The sequence below is a fragment of the Archocentrus centrarchus genome, unplaced genomic scaffold (assembly GCF_007364275.1).
Source record: "Archocentrus centrarchus isolate MPI-CPG fArcCen1 unplaced genomic scaffold, fArcCen1 scaffold_24_ctg1, whole genome shotgun sequence".
NCBI classification, from domain to species: domain Eukaryota; kingdom Metazoa; phylum Chordata; class Actinopteri; order Cichliformes; family Cichlidae; genus Archocentrus; species Archocentrus centrarchus.
In genome coordinates, this window is record NW_022060254.1 from 4,816,887 (window position 1) to 4,837,465 (window position 20,579).

General features: G+C 38.9%; 1 protein-coding gene across 1 annotated transcript in view; it reads right to left on the reverse strand.

Annotated features, from left to right (window-relative positions):
• Positions 1 to 629: 629 nt before the first annotated feature.
• The window catches only part of LOC115775636 (NLR family CARD domain-containing protein 3-like), an 866,494-nt gene continuing 846,544 nt past the window's right edge, over positions 630 to 20,579 (reverse strand). Inside the window, exon 8 of the mRNA XM_030723106.1 lies at positions 630 to 2,408. Within this exon, the coding sequence (XP_030578966.1) occupies positions 630 to 2,408 (1,779 nt within the window). The remainder of the gene's footprint in view (positions 2,409 to 20,579) is intronic.

Here is a 20,579-nt window from a genome sequence, read left to right on the forward strand (position 1 = left end):
GCTGAAGCTTTTAATTAAGGAATGCAGATCATGTCATAAAAATGAATCCATTATGAATGGACCTGGACTGCATGAGCTGGGAAATGACTGGAGCCTGAACTGGATCTGGACCTTATTTGGTCTGAATCAGTGATCCTGATCATGATCCGTTCAGATCCTGCTGCTGTGCAGGTGGACTTAGACATGGTTTGCTGATCCGTTATACAGCCTATGATCACAGATTTAGGTGATTTTCCGTGGAAAATATTTCTAGAGTCATACTCAGAATTTCAGACATGACTTTCAAAATGTGTATTTAAAGTTGCTTTAAATACATTTAGTCCAGTTTTCAAGTTTTAAAATCATATCATCTCCAGGATCCAGACATTTTTCCATCCAAAGTGTGTTCTGTGTCTAAAGCTTCATACAAATCAGTGTGATGTAAAAAGTGATGTAACAGTAACAAACTGCCCAAAGTATTGAGGGAGTACAAAGAGCAAACTTGTGTGTTCAACTCTATGATTTGAATCATTTGATTGAGAAGATGAAGAGAGGAATAAGTGGAAGCATATAGCGACAGAAAGTTTGATATTTTGTGTCACAGTGAATTTGATGATGGCAGCATTGTTTAAGATAAAGAAGAACTTTACTCACTGAGCTTTGTTGGAGGCTTTGACCACTGGCAGCAGCCTCAGCAGAGCCTCCTCTGAAGCAGAGTATTTCTTCAGGTCAAACACATCCAGATCTTCTTCTGATGACAGTAAGATGAAGACCAGAGCTGACCACTGAGCAGGAGACAGTTTATCTGTGGAGAGACTTCCTGATAGCAGGAAATGTTGGATCTCCTCCACTAGAGAATGATCATTCAGTTCATTCAGACAGTGTAACAGATTGATGCTTTTCTCTAAACAAAGATTCTTTCTGAGCTTCTTCTTGATGTACTGGACTGTTTTCTGATGGATCTTCGAGCTACTTCCTGTTTGTGTCAGCAGGCCTCGTAGGAGACTCTGATTGGTCTGAAGTGAAAGACCCATGAGGAAACGGAGGAACAAGTCCAGGTGTCCATTTGGACTCTGTAAGACTTTCTTCAAAGCTCTTTGGTAGAAGACATTTGGCTTGAACTTTATTTTAAAGACTGTAAAGAATTTAGATTTTTTTTCTTCCAGCAGATTGTTTCCTGACTTGATGAAGGTCAGATGGACATGAAGAGCAGCCAGAAACTCCTGAACACTCAGATGGATGAAGCAGAACACCTTGTCCTGGTACAACCCTCTCTCCTCTTTAAAGATCTGTGTGAACACTCCTGAGTACACTGAGGCTGCTCTGATATCGATGCCACACTCTGTCAGGTCTGATTCATAGAAGATCAGGTTTCCTTTCTGCAGCTGATCAAAAGCCAGTTTTCCCAGAGACTCAATCATCTTCCTTGTCTCTGGACTCCAGTGTGGATCTGTCTCACTTCCTTCATCATACTTGATCTTCTTCACTTTGGCCTGAACCACCAGGAAGTGGATGTACATCTCAGTCAGGGTCTTGGGCATCTGTCCTCCCTCTCTGGTTTTCAGCACATCCTCCAGAACTGTAGCAGTGATCCAGCAGAAGACTGGGATGTGGCACATGATGTGGAGGCTTCTTGCTATCTTGATGTGGGACATGATCCTGCTGGTCTTCTCCTCATCTCTGAATCTCTTCCTGAAGTACTCCTCCTTCTGAGGGTCAGTGAACCCTCTGACCTCTGTCACCATGTCAACACAGTCCTGAGGAATCTGATTGGCTGCTGCAGGTCGTGTGGTTATCCAGAGGTGAGCAGAGGGAAGCAGGTAACCTCTAATGAGGTTTGTCAGCAGCACATCCACAGAGGTGGACTTTCTAGGGTCAGTCAGGATTGTAGTTTTGTGGAAGTCCAGAGGAAGTCGACACTCATCCAGACCATCAAAGATGAACACAACCTGGAAGTCTTCAAAGCTGCAGATTCCTGCTTCTTTGGTTTCAGTGAAGAAGTGATGAACAAGTTCCACCAAGCTGAACTTTTCCTCTTTCAGCACATTCAGCTCTCTGAAAGTGAATGGAAACGTGAGATCGATGTCCTGGTTGGCTTTGTCTTCAGCCCAGTCGAGGGTGTATTTCTGTGTTAAGACTGTTTTCCCAATGCCAGCCACTCCCTTTGTCAGCACTGTTCTGATTGGTTCATCTCTTCCAGGTGAGCCTTTAAAGATGTCTTCTTGTCTGATTGTTGTTTCTGGTCTGTCTGGTTTCCTGGATGCTGTTTCAATCTGTCTGACCTCATGTTCATCATTGACCTCTGCAGCCCCTCCCTCTGTGATGTAGAGCTCTGTGTAGATCTGATTCAGGAGGGTTGGGTTTCCTGCTTTAGCGATGCCCTCAAACAGACTCTGGAACTTCTTCTTCAGAGCAGATTTAAGTTTAGACTGACAGTTTGGCAGAGCCTCTGAATTTAAAAAGAGAAGAAAACAAACAAAAAAAGATGTTGATGTGACATGGTATTTTCAGTCTGATGAAAATGAATTTAGTTAGTATTATCTTAATTTAAAGATGTATTGAAACATTTCTTTGTTTTACACATTTCTTTGTGTTTCATGCTGAGGTTTTCTCAGACTTGTTTGATTATTCAACAGTTTGCAGACATGTAATGCAAGTTTTAATGTGACAGCCTTAAATTATAGCTTTCAATTTTTTTTTTAAAAGTATGTTAATGCAACTATGGAACATTGTGTATTTTATTTTAGTATATTAACATTACGCATCTCACAGCTGACAATGACACTTATAAATATGGTACTACTAACTTAACTGACACAAAAGCAAAAATGACCCCTGCTGTGATGCTTTTGGGCTGTTGCACCAGACGACAGGAGAACAAGACAGTTTTAAAAAGCTTTTAAATAAATAAAATGCTTTTTGTATATTGTTCATTCTTTTTTGGACAATTTTCAACAAATTAGTCCACCTCACGATTGTAACGCCAGAAAAGGGCTTGGTTTTATTCACTTGATTGTGCTTAGTCAAGTCACAAAAATGGATATGATTCACATCTGGGCAGATTTCACTTATGCTGATGTAATTGCCCTCTCAATGATGTGGTTAAGTAAAATAATCCTGAACAAAGAGATTTCATTCAATGGTTATAATATTTTTAGAACAGACAGACCAAATAATGGTGGAAGTGTTACCATTTACATAAAAACCAATTTTCAATCAAAAATATTTCTCTCTAAATCACTGCTAAAACAATTCTTGCTACAATCAGTTTCAGATGAATTTAAAGCTCACTGTGATTCTTTAAACCTCTTTCAAATTGTCAACACTCCCATCAGACCTAATCATTAAAAAAAAAAATCCTGATAAAGCCACACTGATGTCATACTAACCAATGTTTCACATTATACAAAGGCTATAGTATTTGCAAATGACATTAGTGATGTTAATGTGTTCAATTAATTGTGAAGGAAGACACCTGAAACACTTTAATTAAAAAAGTAAGACATGTAATATATTAAAGAATCAGAAATTATCACATGTACATGTGGGCAAATCTGGTTGAGGGAGAGACTTCTTAGCAGCTGCCTGTGCTCCCTCCCCAGAAGAGCACTGCTCTCAGCTAACCATAACATTATATACTGCCATTATCTGCACATAAACAGATTCTGGGTGCTGTGAGTTGGCCTTCGTCATTGAGTCTTGGCCAAGCTGGTTTTTCATGACCCAGATTCCTCTCATCAGCGACAAAGCCATAAAGATCATCTTCTGAGGGCGGCAGACGCCAACAGACTCAATAAACTGATCCACAAAGCCAGTGACGTGGTGGGAGTGGAGCTGGATTTGCTTATGGCAGTGTCGGAGAGGAGGATGCTGTCTAAGCTGCAGGCCATTATGAACAATGGCTCCCACCCACTCTACAACACAGTGATGGGACACAGGAGCACATTCAGTGCAAGACTCATCCCACCAAAATGCACCACAGAGCGCCACAGGAGGTCATTTCTACCTGTGGCCATCAGACTCTATAACTCCTCCCTTAATAGGTGACATTGTGGTTCATCAGTGTCATTCACTCATCAGTATTCAATTGTACATAAAATTGTTTAAATTTCCATATACATTGTACATACACTATATACATTGTACATTGTACATACACTTATACACTGTACAAAAAAGGACTGTGCATATATATATAATGACACCTATTTAAAAATTTTTGCACTCACAATTTTCATATGTGTATAGATTTAGATGTGTATATAGTCAAAATATCTCTCTAGTCTTTATACTTTTATGCCTTTAGTGTATGTTATTGTGTTTTAGGTTTACTCGTTTAAATGAAACGGTTGCAGCTGTAACAATAGTAATTTCCCTTTGGGATCAATAAAGTATTCTGATTCTGATTCTGATTCTTCCTGTTGTTTTCATTTGTCATACAGAGCAATCTTATCCAGATTAATAACAGAACATGGTGATGGTGATGTGACGGTGAACCTTCTATCTGTTGCTCTTTGTCTAATGTATTATTTAATTGTTTATTATTTGGTTGTTCCACTGTTTATTAATTAACTTACTGGAGTTTAATTTTAAACATTTCTCCTTTTATTCATTGAGTAAAAAAATAATCCCTAACACTGATCACTGTGACATTGCCACTGTCGGAAACACAAAGACTCCTAAAGCTAATCTCCAAATTATTATTAAATGGGACTAGAAGCCATCATTTGTACCATTTTAACTGGAAGAGAACTTTGTTAATGTTTTGATAAAATAGGTGACAGGCACACTCCCTTCAAGAAATTTAGTTTAAAAGGCCATAACAATGAATGGTTAAATTGTACGAATAACTCCAGGAATGCAATAAGGCTTGGGCAAAAACCTTGAAAACTTTTAGAAAACTGAGAAATATTATAACAGTTACCATCAGAAATGCAAACGGTCAAAAATTTTCAACTGAAACATCAAATAACCTCAATATTCCCCAAAGGTTCTGGAATACCATTACATCCCCAAGTGGAGATATAAAAACCTCAGAGCTTCCACCAAGCATTGTGAAGGACTCACAAGTAATCACTGATTAAAAAAAAAAAATGAATATGTGCCTGATTGTCTTAATGGCATTTTGTTTCTTTCAGTTATTTAACTCTACTGGTTCACCTCAAACCTCACCACCTTCTTGTCCACAAATTCAAATTATGGTAACACCTGGCACTTGGAGTAGCAGAAGCATTCTAACCCACAGGTCAGGTCGCTAGATCAAAACCACTTTTTCTTTTTTTTTTTTTGTTGCTCAGATGGGATATGCCTCAGGAGGCAGAGCAGGTTACCTTCTAATCAGAAGGTTGGTGGCTGCTCTGGGCTGTATGCCAAAGCATTGATGCAACCATTGAAGAGTGGATGTGTGTGGTTGACAGTATGCTCTTAGCCACAGATCGAAGTGCTTATATGAATGGGTGAATATAAATGAGTTGTATAAGTGCCTTGAGTGCTTAGAGTAGAAAAGTGCTGTAGGAGCCAGATATATCTTGTCTTAAGTTGTGTTTTGGTTTCACGTTGGTTGTCGTGGTGACATGTATTGGTGTATGGATCACATGGATGTAGGTGGTCACAGCTGGCCGCTTTAAAAGGGTGTCGCACTCCCCTGCTCTCTTGATGGAGGAGAGACGTTAGCTGGGTGGCCATAATTTTTGTTGATCGCAGGCTCGTTCGCACACACACACTCACTGCTCACTGAAATGGTTTCTTTTGCTAGTTATGCTGCTGATTGTTACCCAGATTCATGCTTGGCAGTGTATCAATAAACAACACAAAAATTCATGTGGGCTCAGTGTACTTTCTCAGGAGTGAAGGCAGTGCATCATGCAAATAGACAGGGGCCGATATTTCTTCTCAGGTGACTTAGGCCTTTGGAGTTGCTACGAGTGCTATATAAGAACGATTCCATTTATAACCTTTTGATTTTAAACATGTAATAGTTGCAGAGGTGCATAACATCATTAAATCCTTAGACTCCAAAAAGTCAGCAGGTCTTGACCATCTTTTTTTAAGATGGCAGTAAATTATCTTTTTAATCTCTCCCTGGACTGTGGTGAAAACCCTGCCACATTGAAATGTGCTCCCATTGTTTAAACTGAACTGTTTGCATTGGAAAAGGTTTTGGAGTCTTTGGTGAGTAAACAGTAAACAACATTTTATCTAATTTTTTACTCTGGTTTTAGAGAACAGCACAGTGTAATTACAGGAGCACTAAAAGTAGTGAATATTTTATTGACCTTTTACATAGTAGCGCAGTGGGTAGGCGCTCACCTTGCAGCGGGAAGGTTGCAGGTTCGAGCCCCTGTCCCTTCGCTGCTTTGTGTCCTTGGGCAAGACACTTAAACCACATTGCCTAACGGTAGCGCCGGTCTCTGGCTGCATGACCGCAGATGCTCGTCTCTGGATGAGTGATCTGGAACGATCATTTCATTGTGTGCCTTGTGCGCACAATGACAATGAGTTGAATCTGACATCTAATAGACAGCTCTATGCACCTCTCTTTATTTTTCTTCAAAAATAACATCAGGGAAAATTAGATTATATCAGGCTGATGAAAATTTTCAAATTTTTCAAGTAAAAACTGTGATGTGTTGGAAAAAAGGCACAAACTCTGCAGTATGTCCAGTTTCTCAGCAAAAAGCACAACTGTAAACATAGTGGTGGAGACCTAGTCTGACTTATTTTTTTTGGCAACATGGCAAGTGGCATAAATTCTCTTCTTACACCTGGGACTTCAAAAGCTTTCACTGTGTCATACATGTATGTAATCAAGTGGTCCCATCCCTGAAGCTGCAGGAATGTATTAAGAGATTTCATTATTCCACAGAGAAAGGCCGACTCACACAGACACATTTCATCCTGCAGCCCTGCTGAGTCTTTTTCTTTACTTTCTATGAAGTCACAGATGTCTCCAGACAGTTCATCGCACCTGTGTGATAAGGCATGTCACCAAATTCAGAAGCTATTTTCTCAGAAACTGCCAATGATTTAAACCTTTGTCTCTTATAAAGTTCACTGTCTGTGTTACGGTGTTTATGATGAATTGTGTGTTCAGGACTTTGCTGTACAGAAGGTGGAGGAACCCTAAGATCAGCTGTAGTGGCTCTGCATGGGGAGAAGAATCACAACTTTCTATTGTGAGCTCCAGTAAATGATGTTGCTGTGCAGGCTCTGATCATGACAGTATTAAAGTGTTTTGACAAACACATTAATACTGTCATCAAATCTAGCTTCTTTCACCTTCGTCTACTTGCAAAGGTGAAGCCATTTCTGTGTTTCATGGACTTTGAGAGAGATATCCATGCTTTCATTTCATCCCGACTTGACTACTGTAACAGTCTCTACTCAGGTGTCAGTCTGACGTTACTTCGTCGACTACAACTGATCCAAAATGCAGCAGCACGGTTACTAACCGGCACTGGTAAACGAGACCATATATTCCCCATACTAGCATCCCTACACTGGTTGCCAGTCAGTTTTAGAATCAATTTTAAGGTTTTAGTATTTGTTTTTAAAGCGTTGCATGGGTTAGCACCTTCTCACCTCTCTTATAAGCCTGCATACTCCCGCTAGATCACTGAGGTCTGCTGAGCAAATGCTACTAACTGTAACGAGGTCAAGATTAAAACACAGAGGTGATCAGGCCTTTGCAGCTGTTGCCCCAAAACTCTGGAACAAGTTGCCCCTTCATAACAGGACCTCTCCTACAGTTGACACGTTTAAAACTCGTTTGAAAACCCATTTTTATTCTTTGGCTTGTAAATCAGAATGAGTCCTGGTTACATTAGTGATGTTGTTTTTTTTGTGTTTTATTATTTTATGCTTCCTGTTTTAATGGTCTCCTTTATCTTGTGTTTGATGTTATTTTATTTATTTTAAATGTACAGCACTTTGGTCAACTGCTGTTTTTAAATGTGCTTCAGAAATAAACCTGACTTGACTATATAAGACCTGCAAGATGATTTAAAATGGCTATGATTAGTAAATAACACTCCCACCACTTAAACTATAAATCCCATAATGCACTGCAACAGCTGCCACGCAGATCAAGACCTGGGCACTAACCCATTTTCTAGCATTGCCAATGACAAACTGATCAATGATCAGCAGATGAAAACATTGGTTAACACTTTATACAGCAACCTTTAAGATTGTCCATTTTTGGGGGTCAGACTAACAAAAAGTGGAAAACAGGGATCTTCCAAACAGGTGGGAGGCAGAGGGCCTGATTGCTGACATCAGAGGTAAACCCGTGTGTGGACATGAAAGAAGATGCACAGGGAGACCTGCACAGGCGAGCTGACAGTGCATCACTACATCACACAGCAGGAAACGCTGCACAGTAAAGTCCTGAAGACAGTGAACTTTATGAGAGGCAAAGGTTTTAAACACGGGCAGTTTGAGTCTTTTCTGGAGAAAAAAAAGCTTCTGAATGTAGTGATGAGCCAGGTGCGATGAGCTGCCTGAGGAAATCTGTCAGTTCATAGAAAGTAAAGGAAAAGTCCAGCACGGCTCCAGGATGAAAGGTGTCTGAGTCTGCCTTTTTCTGCGACATAATGAAGCATCTTAATGCATTAAACCTGCTGCTCTGGGGACGGGACAGTGTCGAATCTGCCATTCAAATTCATATTGCTGATTAAAATTATTTTTTTTAATCCTGTTTGGCCCTTGAGTCATGCTGCATCTTTGGGGTCTCAAACTCAATCACAATTGAGAAATTGAAGATGCAGTAAAGTGTTATCAGAGCTTAAATGGCAAAGTTGTGTTGATGATGATTTAAGGTAGGTGTAGCGTTACTGTAGCTGATCTTTCCTCTTACCGTCTGATGAAAGTGAAGAAGCTCCCTGGCCTGAGGACTTTCCTGTTGAAGGAAAGTGCATCTTGAATCATAAACTGGCTTTTTGAAAGTGAAAACCTGTGAGGCTTCAGAACAACAAAATTATATCTGTATTCTAACAAAGTTCTCAATGCATTTTGTAAAAAACAGTGGTGCGTTTTAATGCTGTACTGAGCATTTCATGTATTTTTTCCTCTGACTGACCTTTTTTCATCTTCTGTAAAACTGACATTGCCACATCCATCACACGGTTATGGGTATATGTTTCTACCATGACATCCACTGTTCTCGTTCTGTTTGCTCTCTCCAGACGGCTCTTTTTGATGGTTGTGAAATCATCTACAGGTACATTGTGCAGGTACCAGTGGAAACGTTCCAGCTCATTCTCTCCCAAATCATCCAGCATGTCTAGCAGCTGCTCTTGAACAGACTTCTCCATCTTTGATGCATAAAAACATGAAAGGAGAGATACAGAAACATAGAACTGATTAATATGCCACAGCAGTTCTAAGACTGTTAAACCCTAAAGAAATGATCTGTGATCAGCAACATCAGCTCTACCTAATAAGGTTATGCTTACAGATTGCTTTATTAACTAAACATTTGGACCACAAAAAAAAAAAAAAAAAAAATATATATATATATATATATATATATATATATATATATATATATATATATGGTGTTAATGGTGTCTCACAAATTTAGAAGATGCTCATTTAGCCTGGAGAAAAAAGAGTTTGTTTCTCTATAATAAAAAAAATGTTCCATAAAGCTAGGACATCTTACTACTCATCATTAATTGAAGAAAATAAGAACAACCCCAGGTTTCTTTTCAGCACTGTAGCCAGGCTGACAAAGAGTCAGAGCTCTGTAGAGCCGAGTATTCCTTTCATTTTAACTAGTAGTGACTTCATGGATTTCTTTACAAATAACATTTTGTAAAGAAATCCATGAAAAAGAAATTTTGAGTCTGCTCTTTGGGTCCAGTTTGAACCTTATCATGACACCACACTGTTATGTTTCTGCTAAACATCACTGAAAACATTCAAAATGACTCATCATGGAGTATTTTTTCCTTCAGACTCACAAACATCCAGGACAATAAATGTGTCTGCAAACAACAGCTGAATCTTCCAGAAATTAAGACAAAATGGTCAAGTAGAGGCTTCAACACCATCAAAGGCCATCTTTGATATACAGGCTACAGACAGTCGATAGTGGAAATAAGCATTTACACCGACTTAGACAGACACACACACACACACACAAACACACACACACACACATAGGTCTAGCTGTGAGTCTATTACTATGAACTATAAAGTGGCAGATTTCTGCTGGAAATAAGCAGAAATGTTAGCCAGAAAAATATTCAAGACTGCTTCCATTACCTTCACATGGAGCTTCACACGGAGATGGTCAGCATCAGTCAGAAGAAACAGAAAGCTCAGGAAAGAGGAACTTTCCTGACCTAGAGTGGCGTTTGTGGGGAAGCTGAAATTAAGCAACAGTAGAAATTGCTCAGTCTGGATTTAAATATATGTGGAAATGTTTGTTGGAGGCTTCCTGCTATTGATTAAAGCCTTTAAGCAACACTGGCTGTTCTGTAGTGTTAAACTGGAATCCGAACTAAAATGAAAAAAATATGTATCCACAATTGAGGAGCAGGAAGCCTTTCATTACAAAGTCATGGTTTTCTCTTTATGTTTTCACTGTTTTTGCATTCTGTCAGATATGTTTATCTGTTTATGTGGCTATTCAGCTGCTGCTATTTGTTCATCACTGCGGCATAAGACCATTTGTTTCTGCTATACCACAATGCTGCTATACCTGTTTTTAGTTTTAGTTTAGTGTGTTCTTTTTCTATTTTTACTTTCATTGTATTTATTTATTTTTCTGTACTTATTTAAATTTTATTTTAGTTGTTACTCTACTATAGTATATCACTACTAATCCTGTGTTTGCCCTTCACAAAAACAGAAACTACATTTTGTTCACACTTATAGTGTGAACAACAATAAAGCTGAGTCTGTTTTGAGCAGTTTAATAATATCCTTGTTCACATATAAAGCATCATTAGTTAAAGCAGTGTTTCCCCAACTTTTTAAGCCATGGCACATATTTTCACATTAGAAAAATCACAAGGCACACCACCAAACAAAAATATGACAAAATATGATCAAAATCTAGTCTCAATTAACTTACTCAGTGTGAACTAGTGATGAGCGTGTGAAACCGAAACTTCGATACGTGCTTCGAACCCTGGGCTTACGTCTTCAGAGAACCACTGCTTCGAAGCTTGCTTCAGAGCGAAAAAAATCACGTGACATATGACGTCCGAAGCAGCAACTGCTTCGTTCTCGGAATGAATCGCGTGACTGGTTCAGGTGATTCGCTGGTTACGAGTGAAGGAGCGAGAGCGAGACAGTCAGCAGTTACTGAATTAAAGACAACCTTTGCTGGCTCGTCCTTTCAACGTGATGACGGACGCTGTCGTATCAAGATTAACGCTAAAGCGGTAGTTACACAAGCACAGCCAGTTAATGCCATGTTATCCCAGCACTCTGCTGAATAACACAACACACACTTTCATCGATCTTTATTTGTAAGCAGAACCTGATATCATGATATTTGGTCATAAACTGTGCGCCTCAAACAATGCAAAGATGTTTCATATCATTGAGGTGTGTGAGCGCATGCATGCAGGTGTGTAATTGAAATCATTGCACTTTTCCAGGAGAGGGCGCTATAATTGAAGCTTCGAGTAATGAACCTATTTCCGAAACAATTGGTCCAAGTGGTTCAGTGCTTCACAAAAGCTTCATTTTCTCATCACTAGTGTGACCTATGGGCCTGTTTCTGTCATGCAACAGCTGTGCGGCAGGCAGGAAGGAGGACCCCAACGCAGGATACGCCAGACAGATGTACAATATAAACTCAGATTTATTTGGCAAGTGCAGAACAGAAGACAGGGCTGGACTGAACCAGTGGCAAATTCAGGATAACAGAAAATAACTTGACTCAAATTTAAAAAAAACAGGATCAACAAAGCAAGGAAACAAATAAAGAAGACAACAACAGGCACTGAAACACAGGACTTAAATACATAGGAGAATAACGAGGGGAGTGGGACCAGCTGGGAACACAGGTGATGCTAATTAATAAGACATGACTAGGGGAAGCAAAACTGAACACAACAGACAGGGACCGGACAACTATCAAAATAAAACAGGAAGTAAGACGAGAGAACAGAGACACAGACCTGACACAGAATAATGGGAGAACACAAAGAGCTAGAAAATAACAAACTAAACCCCACAACCAAAAGAAACCCAGAACAGAACAGGCAAAATAAGCAGAACAAAACACAGGGGGTCCACAGGACCCCGGACCATGAGGGCTAATGGAGAGTAGACACAACTGAGAAATGTGGAACAGTTGAAACTATCCATCGATTCATCCTTTCTCTTCCACTTATCCTTTTCAGGGATGTGGGGAGCCAAAACTAATCAAGATTTAAAAATACAGGGGAAATAAAATGATTCACATTGATCACTAACACTGGGAATCCTCACTAAGTTCACAAGAACACAGAAAATTCTTAACAAAAGGTGAACCTGAAGAAAACCAACTAAGAACTGAAACTTACAGACCATGACAAGAAGTCATCAACGCAGACTGTTCTGAGATTTGTATGAATATACTTTAACTGACTGTTTATTTGTTTGTTTACTTCATTGACAGCATGTTGTCCTGTTGCATGTGATAATGCGATATTAAATATTGAAGTTTGGACTCCTGATTGGACATCCCTGTGTGAAAAGGAGATTTTTGTATTGCTGATTTTGATCGTATGATGGATTTCCATGGAAAACCTTTGAAAACAGAAATGTGTCCACGGAAACACCGACTACCTGATATAAGTTCTCCAAGTCTGTTGGAATCAAATTTTCCTTTGACCTCTGACCTTTGTTGAGCAGCTTACTGATACCGAGAAGCTTTCTTTTTCTCTTTTATTGATCAGCACTGAGTCATGGAAATATGTTTACACTATGTATTACGTGACAGATGAAGATTATGTTTCACTCATGTAGAGATGATACAGATCATGAAGGTCTCCTGATGCAAGAACGCAACAGTTCCAAAGGCAGGAGGTGTGTGGACTGTGTGGACTGTGTGTTACTGAAATGTTTGTGTGTGTTACTGAAATGTTTGAAGTCTGTTAATTAATTCAGTATACTGACATGCTGCTCTTCACCCTGTTGTTCTATTCTTTTTAGCAATCTGGATTGAAATAATGAACACATCAGTCCTGTGTTTGCTGTGATGGCGCTTAGCTGTGTCGCATTTGCAGGACTCTGAGTGTTCTCAAAAGACTTCAAATCAACAGGTCAGCTGCTACCTGGAAGGAGTCGCAGCTCTGCCTCTGACTTCAGAAATTCTCCACTGACTTGTGTTAAAATGTCCAACTTTATAGCAAAAACATAAAAAATAACATATTTACAGCCTTGTACAAATAGTTTCGGTCTCTGTAGCAAATGGACTAATTAAATGTTATTAATGCTTACTAAAGCCAGGGTTCTCAAAGAGCAGCCTGCGGGCCAGTGGCAGCCCTCAGTAACATCATATTCTGAGGCCCATGAGAGCAACAAGGAACACTGTGAAAACAACAGGTAGCAACTGGTGATCTCAGGAAAAGCCTTTAAATGGATCGCAAAAATAAAGAATTGCCATTGGGAACAAACAAAAGCTTGGCAGTCCAACAAAGTTCCCCCCTGTAGTTGCTCTGAGACACACACACACACACACACACATTTATTTATATAATGTGTATAATGTGTATTATATGTATAACAAGGATTTGTGAGATGCAGCTGTAGAAGATTAACTTTACCTTGCCTGTTAATTTTACTGCCTGTTAGTAACACCTGAGTGAATGTACCAGTTTGAACTGTCTGGTTCATTGTGGTTAGTTATCAGAAATTATTCTGATGTGTTTCCAGTTAACTTAACTTTAAAATATATGCGTGCACTTGAACAGTGAAACCCAAGTTTAGGAAAGAGAAGTGAAACTTTAATGAGGAAGAAACACAGAGACAGGAATTTTCAGGTAAATTCTGAATTAGCAAATTCAGGAACTGCTCCATTTACACATGACGAGGGAAAACAAGAAGTGAGGCAATACCAATTGATTTCTGTTTAATCTTTATATTTATATATATATATATATATATATATATATACATATATATATTAGGGGTGGGACTCGATTAAAAAAATGAATCTAATTAATTAGGAGCTTTGTAATTAATTAATCGAAATTAATCGCATTTTAATCGCATTTCAATATTTAACATGATAAATATTAATTTAAGTTTGGTTGATGAATGAATCAATATACATAAGCTTAAACTTCAAAATTTTGTTTATTTTCCCACCAGTCTACTACACAGACCAATGAAGGCTGGAAGTGCTCCTGTGATAAGCAAACTCCTGAAATTAAAGTTAAGCATCATAACTGGATAGTTTTATTCAACATTAATGTCTCACTTAATATAGTTGGAAATTAATCATTCTCTCAGCTGTATTCCTTGATGTTGAAATGTGTCATGCTTGTTTTCACAGCTTATTTTCAATAAAAGACTTTTAATTAAACCACAAAAAGGAGAAAAAGTTCATTCTCCATTTAACCAGCTGTTTTTACACAGCTGTGCATCACACTCACGGTTGCTAGGCGACATGAGCTACGCAGAGGTGAGGGCAGGTGACGCTGATATGAAGGCTAGCTGCTCACTTCCTCCCTTTGCAGTCTTCGTGGGCTCTGAAAAACGTGGGCCGGGTCCTTCGAAGGATGCGGCCCCTGAATTTGGACATTGTGCGTCGGTATAATCTGTATGCCGGGAACTCGCGCACTGAGGAATGTTCCACAGTGCAAAGTGCGTTAAAACTTTTAATTCGTTAAATATATATATATATATATATATATATATATATATATATATATTAGGGGTGGGACTTTAACGCGTTAATTTCGATTAATTAATTAATTAGGGGCTGCATCCTGCGAAGGACCCGGCCCACGTCTTTCGCAGCCCACAAAGGCCGGAAGTGAGCGGCTAGCCTTCATATCAGCTGCCGTCACCTCTGCGTAGCTCATGTCGCCTAGCAACCGTGAGTGCGAAGCACAGCTGTGTAAAAACAGCTGTTAAACGGAGAACGAACTTTTTCTCCTTTTTGTGGTTTAATTTTAAGTCTTTAATTCAAAATAAGCTGTTAAAACAAGCATAACACATTTCAACATCAAGGAATACAGCTGAGCGAATGATGAGCGGTCCTCTCACCCTTTCTGTTCAGTCTGTACACCTCAGACTTCAGGTACAACTCGGACCACTGCCACCTACAGAAGTTCTCAGATGATACGGCCATCATTGGATGTGTATCAGATGGGAACGACCAGGAATACAGGGGTGTCATCAGTGACTTTGTCAGCTGGTGTGAGAACAACGCACTCCAAATCAACGCCAGCAAGACGAAGGAGATGATCATAGACTTCAGGAGGAAGCCACCCCCTACAGCACCGGTGAACATCCAGGGAAAGGACACCGAGACAGTGGTCTCCTACAAATACCTGGGTGTTCATCTCAATAACAAGTTGGACTGGACTACAAACACAGACGTCCTGTATAAGAAGGGCCAGAGTCGACTCCACCTGCTGAGGAGACTGAGGTCCTTTGGTGTCTGCAGGACTCTGTTAAAGACCTTTTATGACACAGTGGTAGCATCTGCCCTTTTCTATGCAGTGGCCTGCTGGGGGGGTGGATGCACCGAAAGGGACAGGAGCAGGATCGACAAACTGGTGCGGAGGTCTAGCTCTGTGTTGGGATGTCCTCTAGAGTCTGTGATGGTGGTGGGTGAGAGGAGGATGTTAGCAAAGCTGACATCCATCATGAACAACCCCCATCACCCTCTGCATGAGACCGTGGGTGAGCTGAGCAGCTCCTTCAGTCAGAGACTGAAACATCCTCGCTGCAGGAAGGAGCGCTTTCACAGGTCATTCATCCCAACAGCAGTTAGACTGTATAACACATCATAATGTCTTGAGTCACTTGGACACTTTACCTCCTCTGCCATCACTTTATCCATACAGTCAGATACATTTTATTTAATACACTCACCCATATAATGCATACCGTGTATGCTGTGTACCTTACCGGCTACAAATGTATATAATATTTTGATATCTGTATATAGTGTTTTGATGTGTGTGTATATGTGTGTATATGTACATGTGTGTATTGACTATATATTTTCTGTATATAGTGCTTATGTATATGTGTATAGTGTTTTTCTATTTTATTCTATTCTATTTTTAGTTTTCTGTACTGAGCTGCTGTAATGCGCAAATTTCCCCGTCGTGGGATCATTAAAGTTTTATCTTATCTTATCTTATCTTATCTTATTAATTTCCAACTATAACAAGTGAGACATTAATGTTGAATAAAACTATCCAGTTATGATGCTTAACTTTAATTTCAGGAGTTTGCTTATCACAGGAGCACTTCCACCCTTCATTGGTCTGTGTAGCAGACTGGTGGGAAAATAAACAAAATTTTGAAGTTTAAGCTTATGTATATTGATTCATTCATCAACTAAACTTAAATTAATATTTATCATGTTAAATATTGAAATGCTATTAAAATGCGATTAATTTCGATTAATTCATTACAAAGCTTGTAATTAATTCGATTAATTTTTTTAATCGAGTCCCACCCCTAATATATATATATATATATATATATATATATATATATATATATATATATATATATATATAGTTTAAGCTTTTTCTCCTTTTTGTGGTTTAATTCAAAATAAGCTGTTAAAACAAGCATAACACATTTCAACATCAAGGAATACAGCTGAGCGAATGATTAATTTCCAACTATATCAAGTGAGACATTAATGTTGAATAAAACTATCAGTTATGATGCTTCACTTTAATTTCAGGAGTTTGCTTATCACAGGAGCACTTCCACCCTTCATTGGTCTGTGTAGTAGACTGGTGGGAAAATAAACAAGATTTTGAAGTTTAAGCTTATGTATATTGATTCATTCATCAACCAAACTTAAATTAATATTTATCGTGTTAAATATTTAAATGAGATTAAAATGTGATTAATTTTGATTAATTAATTATAAAGCTCCTAATTAACTCGATTAATCTTTTTTAATCGAGTCCCACCCCTAATATGAGTGTGTATATATATATATATATATATATATATATCTGTGCTAGAACCCACTTTTTTCAGAATGGTGACTTAGATTCAGAACAATCACATGGTCTCTCCAAACATGAACTCTGCCAACATTAGCTTACCTCTTAAACCAGGAAGAGGCCCCACACTCCTATTCATCTACAGGCCAATCTCTCTCATAATTTGCAAAGTCCTTGCCAGGAAAAAACACTCCATCTATTATACAACCGGAAACAAACATGTTTTATCAAGGGTCGGCAGCCTCAGCCAATAATACACACAGACTAATGAATGTAATAGATTACTGCTCCATTAACAAATTAGAAAACACAGTTGTCTCTTTAGATGCAGAGAAAGCATTTGACCAGGTAAATTGGAAATTTCTGTTAGCAGTTTTACACAAATTTGGATTTGGTTCATTCTACATAAACTGTATTGAAACACTATACAGCTCTTCAAATACACATGTTAGGATAAATTATATTATTTCTCATAGCTTCAGTCTGCAGAGGGGCACCTGGCAGGGCTGCCCACTCTCTCCTTCACTTTTTGTCATCTTTATTGAGCCACTGGCAGCAGCAATCCAACAAAATGCAAATATTAAAGGGATTCAAACAGAAAATAGAGACCATAAGATAAGCCTTAAGGTTGATGATGTATTACTTTTAATTGGGAATTCACAAGCTTCTCTTCTGAAGGCAATCACACTTATAGATAAGTTCTCATCTATATCAGAGTACTCCATCAAATAGAGTAAATAAACAGTTTTGCTTCTAAATTGTAATTTTCAGAACACCACGACCACCTCACTACAGTCAGGCAACATTAGATATTTAAGTATAAATTTTTCTGCAATGCTGTCAGACCTGGTGCGGCTGAATCATATTCCTCTACTAAAAACAATAGAGGATGATCTCACACGTTGGAACTTTATACTTATATCTCTCATGGGGAGAGTTGCAACAGTAAAAAGGATGATTTTGCCTAAAATCAATTATCTGTTCTCACTGATCCCTAACAAACCTTCAGTTGCTTGGTGTAAGTCACTAGACTCAAACATTTCAAAATTTTTATTGAAAAATAAGAATAAGTTTAAAGACTTAACAAAAGCTAAAATGCAATGGTGGTCTAGAACTTCCAAACTTTTATCACTATTTCTTAGCCAATAGATTACAGTATATTTCAAGGTGGATCAAATCAAGCCCTTTAGACAGCCCATAGCTGGATTTAGAACAAACACAAAAGTGAAAATCCCTGACTTACCTTTCATTAGCTCCAGTATTAAACATCATAACTGCATTAAAAGCCTTAACATAAACACCTCTCTGAAAGCCTGGTGGGAATTTTTAAAGATAACTGAGTCTTTACTTATCCCATGTAAACTGACACCCATTTGGAACAATCCAGATATATGTCAGAAAAAGACAGTACTGAATTTCTCAGCATGGCAAGAGAAAGGAATAAAGAATCTAGAACATGTTTTTCAAGATGGGACCTTTATACCATTTTAAGAACTTATTGCAAAATATGGAATTAGCAGCGGTGGGCCGATTAAAGTGTTAGCTTTCATATCTGTCTCATCCTAAACATTTTACCAACATGTTTAAGCAGAACCAAAAGATAACTAGTAAATATGAAAGCATGTTTACATCCTTCCCTCTGAGCCAGGGTCGGGACATATGTATGGTGGATGATGCACGTGCTGGACTTAATCATCATGTCCAAATTTAGCAAACATCAGAGTTATAAACAACTATTTACATTAAAAAGCAGCCAGTGCCTCAGGTGTTCATACAACTATTTACAGACAATCAGGTGTCACAATAAGATGTTACACAAATTATTTGTGCCTCTCCAAAAACAGTTCCTGTCCCCCACAGACAGAGGGCGCCATCACAGGCCTGACACTTGCAGGTGTGTCCCTTCTCCTGTTGTACACCTGGAGACAGCGTTTACATTTGAGACGACACTAAATTCTTCATGTGGCTGCTTTTTGGACCTTTTTCTCTTTCACAAATAGTGTGGTATCATCAGGAAGCTCACGCTGCCATTACTGGCATTAGACCTTTGCAGAGATCAGGGCAGAGATCCTTTTGCATCATTATTTAATGAACTAACTGACCTCCAGTTATCCAGATATCATTGATCTGTTTGGTTTCACAATAAGTCAAACTGCTCTTTGTCTTGATGATGATGCTGGGAGTTCCCCTACCGACCACTCATCACGCATCACTTTGTAGCTGATGGTTGGTTGCTGGTGAGATATCCAGGCTCTGGTTGCCAGGGTAACTCCATAACATATTTACCACTCAGTCACATGTCCATCGAAGAAATCCTTCACTCCCATTGGCTGATAATGAAGAGAATGTTTTTGCACATTGGTAACAGTGAAACAGTTTCTTTGCAGCGTGGGATCGTTTGTGTTGGGAGTATGAAGAGAGATTCCTGAAGCTCTTGTCACACTGGTCACAGCTGTAGTTCTCATCAGTGTGTTCAGTGTGTGAACTTTCATGAAGGTTACGAGTACCTGATTGTGAGAAGCTTTTGTCACAGTGTCTGCACTTGTATGGTTTCTCTCCTGTGTGGCTGCGTTTATGTTTTTTAAGATTACCTGCAGTGATGAAAGATGACCACACTGGTCACAGAGGTGCTTTTTAATCCCACTGTGAATGAGTTCATGTTTTTTTAATTCACTTGTTGTGGGGAAAGTTCTCCCACATTCTTTGCAGTCCTTTAGTTTGTGTCCAGTGTGTCTATGCTGATGTGTTTTTAGGTTCTGCTGATGATTGAAAGTTTTCCCACAAAGGTCACAGCCAAACGCTTTCCCACCACCACAGAGATGACAGGGTTGAGAACTGGATCCATCTGTGTGGCTCTGCTTCTAAACAAAGACACAAAGACAGTGTAAGTCAGAGAATTCCTTCAACATTTTTATCCTGTACGTCGCCTGGAATAAAGAGCATCTCTGCCAACGTCCAATTACATTTTACTGTTTACATTACAACACTCAGCTTACTGGGATACAATAACTACAATACTACCACCATAATACTACAATAATACTCATTTAATACTATAATAACCTTAATGTCATACTAAAGTACTACCACTTTAATACTGCAATAATACCACTGTAAAACTGAAATATCACTGTCATACTAGACTGCTGCCAATGTAGTGTTACAATACTAATGTCACAATATAATTGAACTGGATACATTAGTATTAATACAATAATAATTAGGGATGCGCTGAACCGATGTTCAGTATCGGTATCGATCCGATCCTGACCTAAATTACTGGATCGGATATTGGAAAGAAATAAAAAATGCAATCTGATCCGATCCAGCTAAGGTGAGCACTTCGCTGTGCTGAGAATTTCAGCTGTTATTTTTTTCTCTACTTCAGCTCCCAGAACGGATCGCTATAACCGTAGACATACTGCTAGCGAGTGCCACTATTAG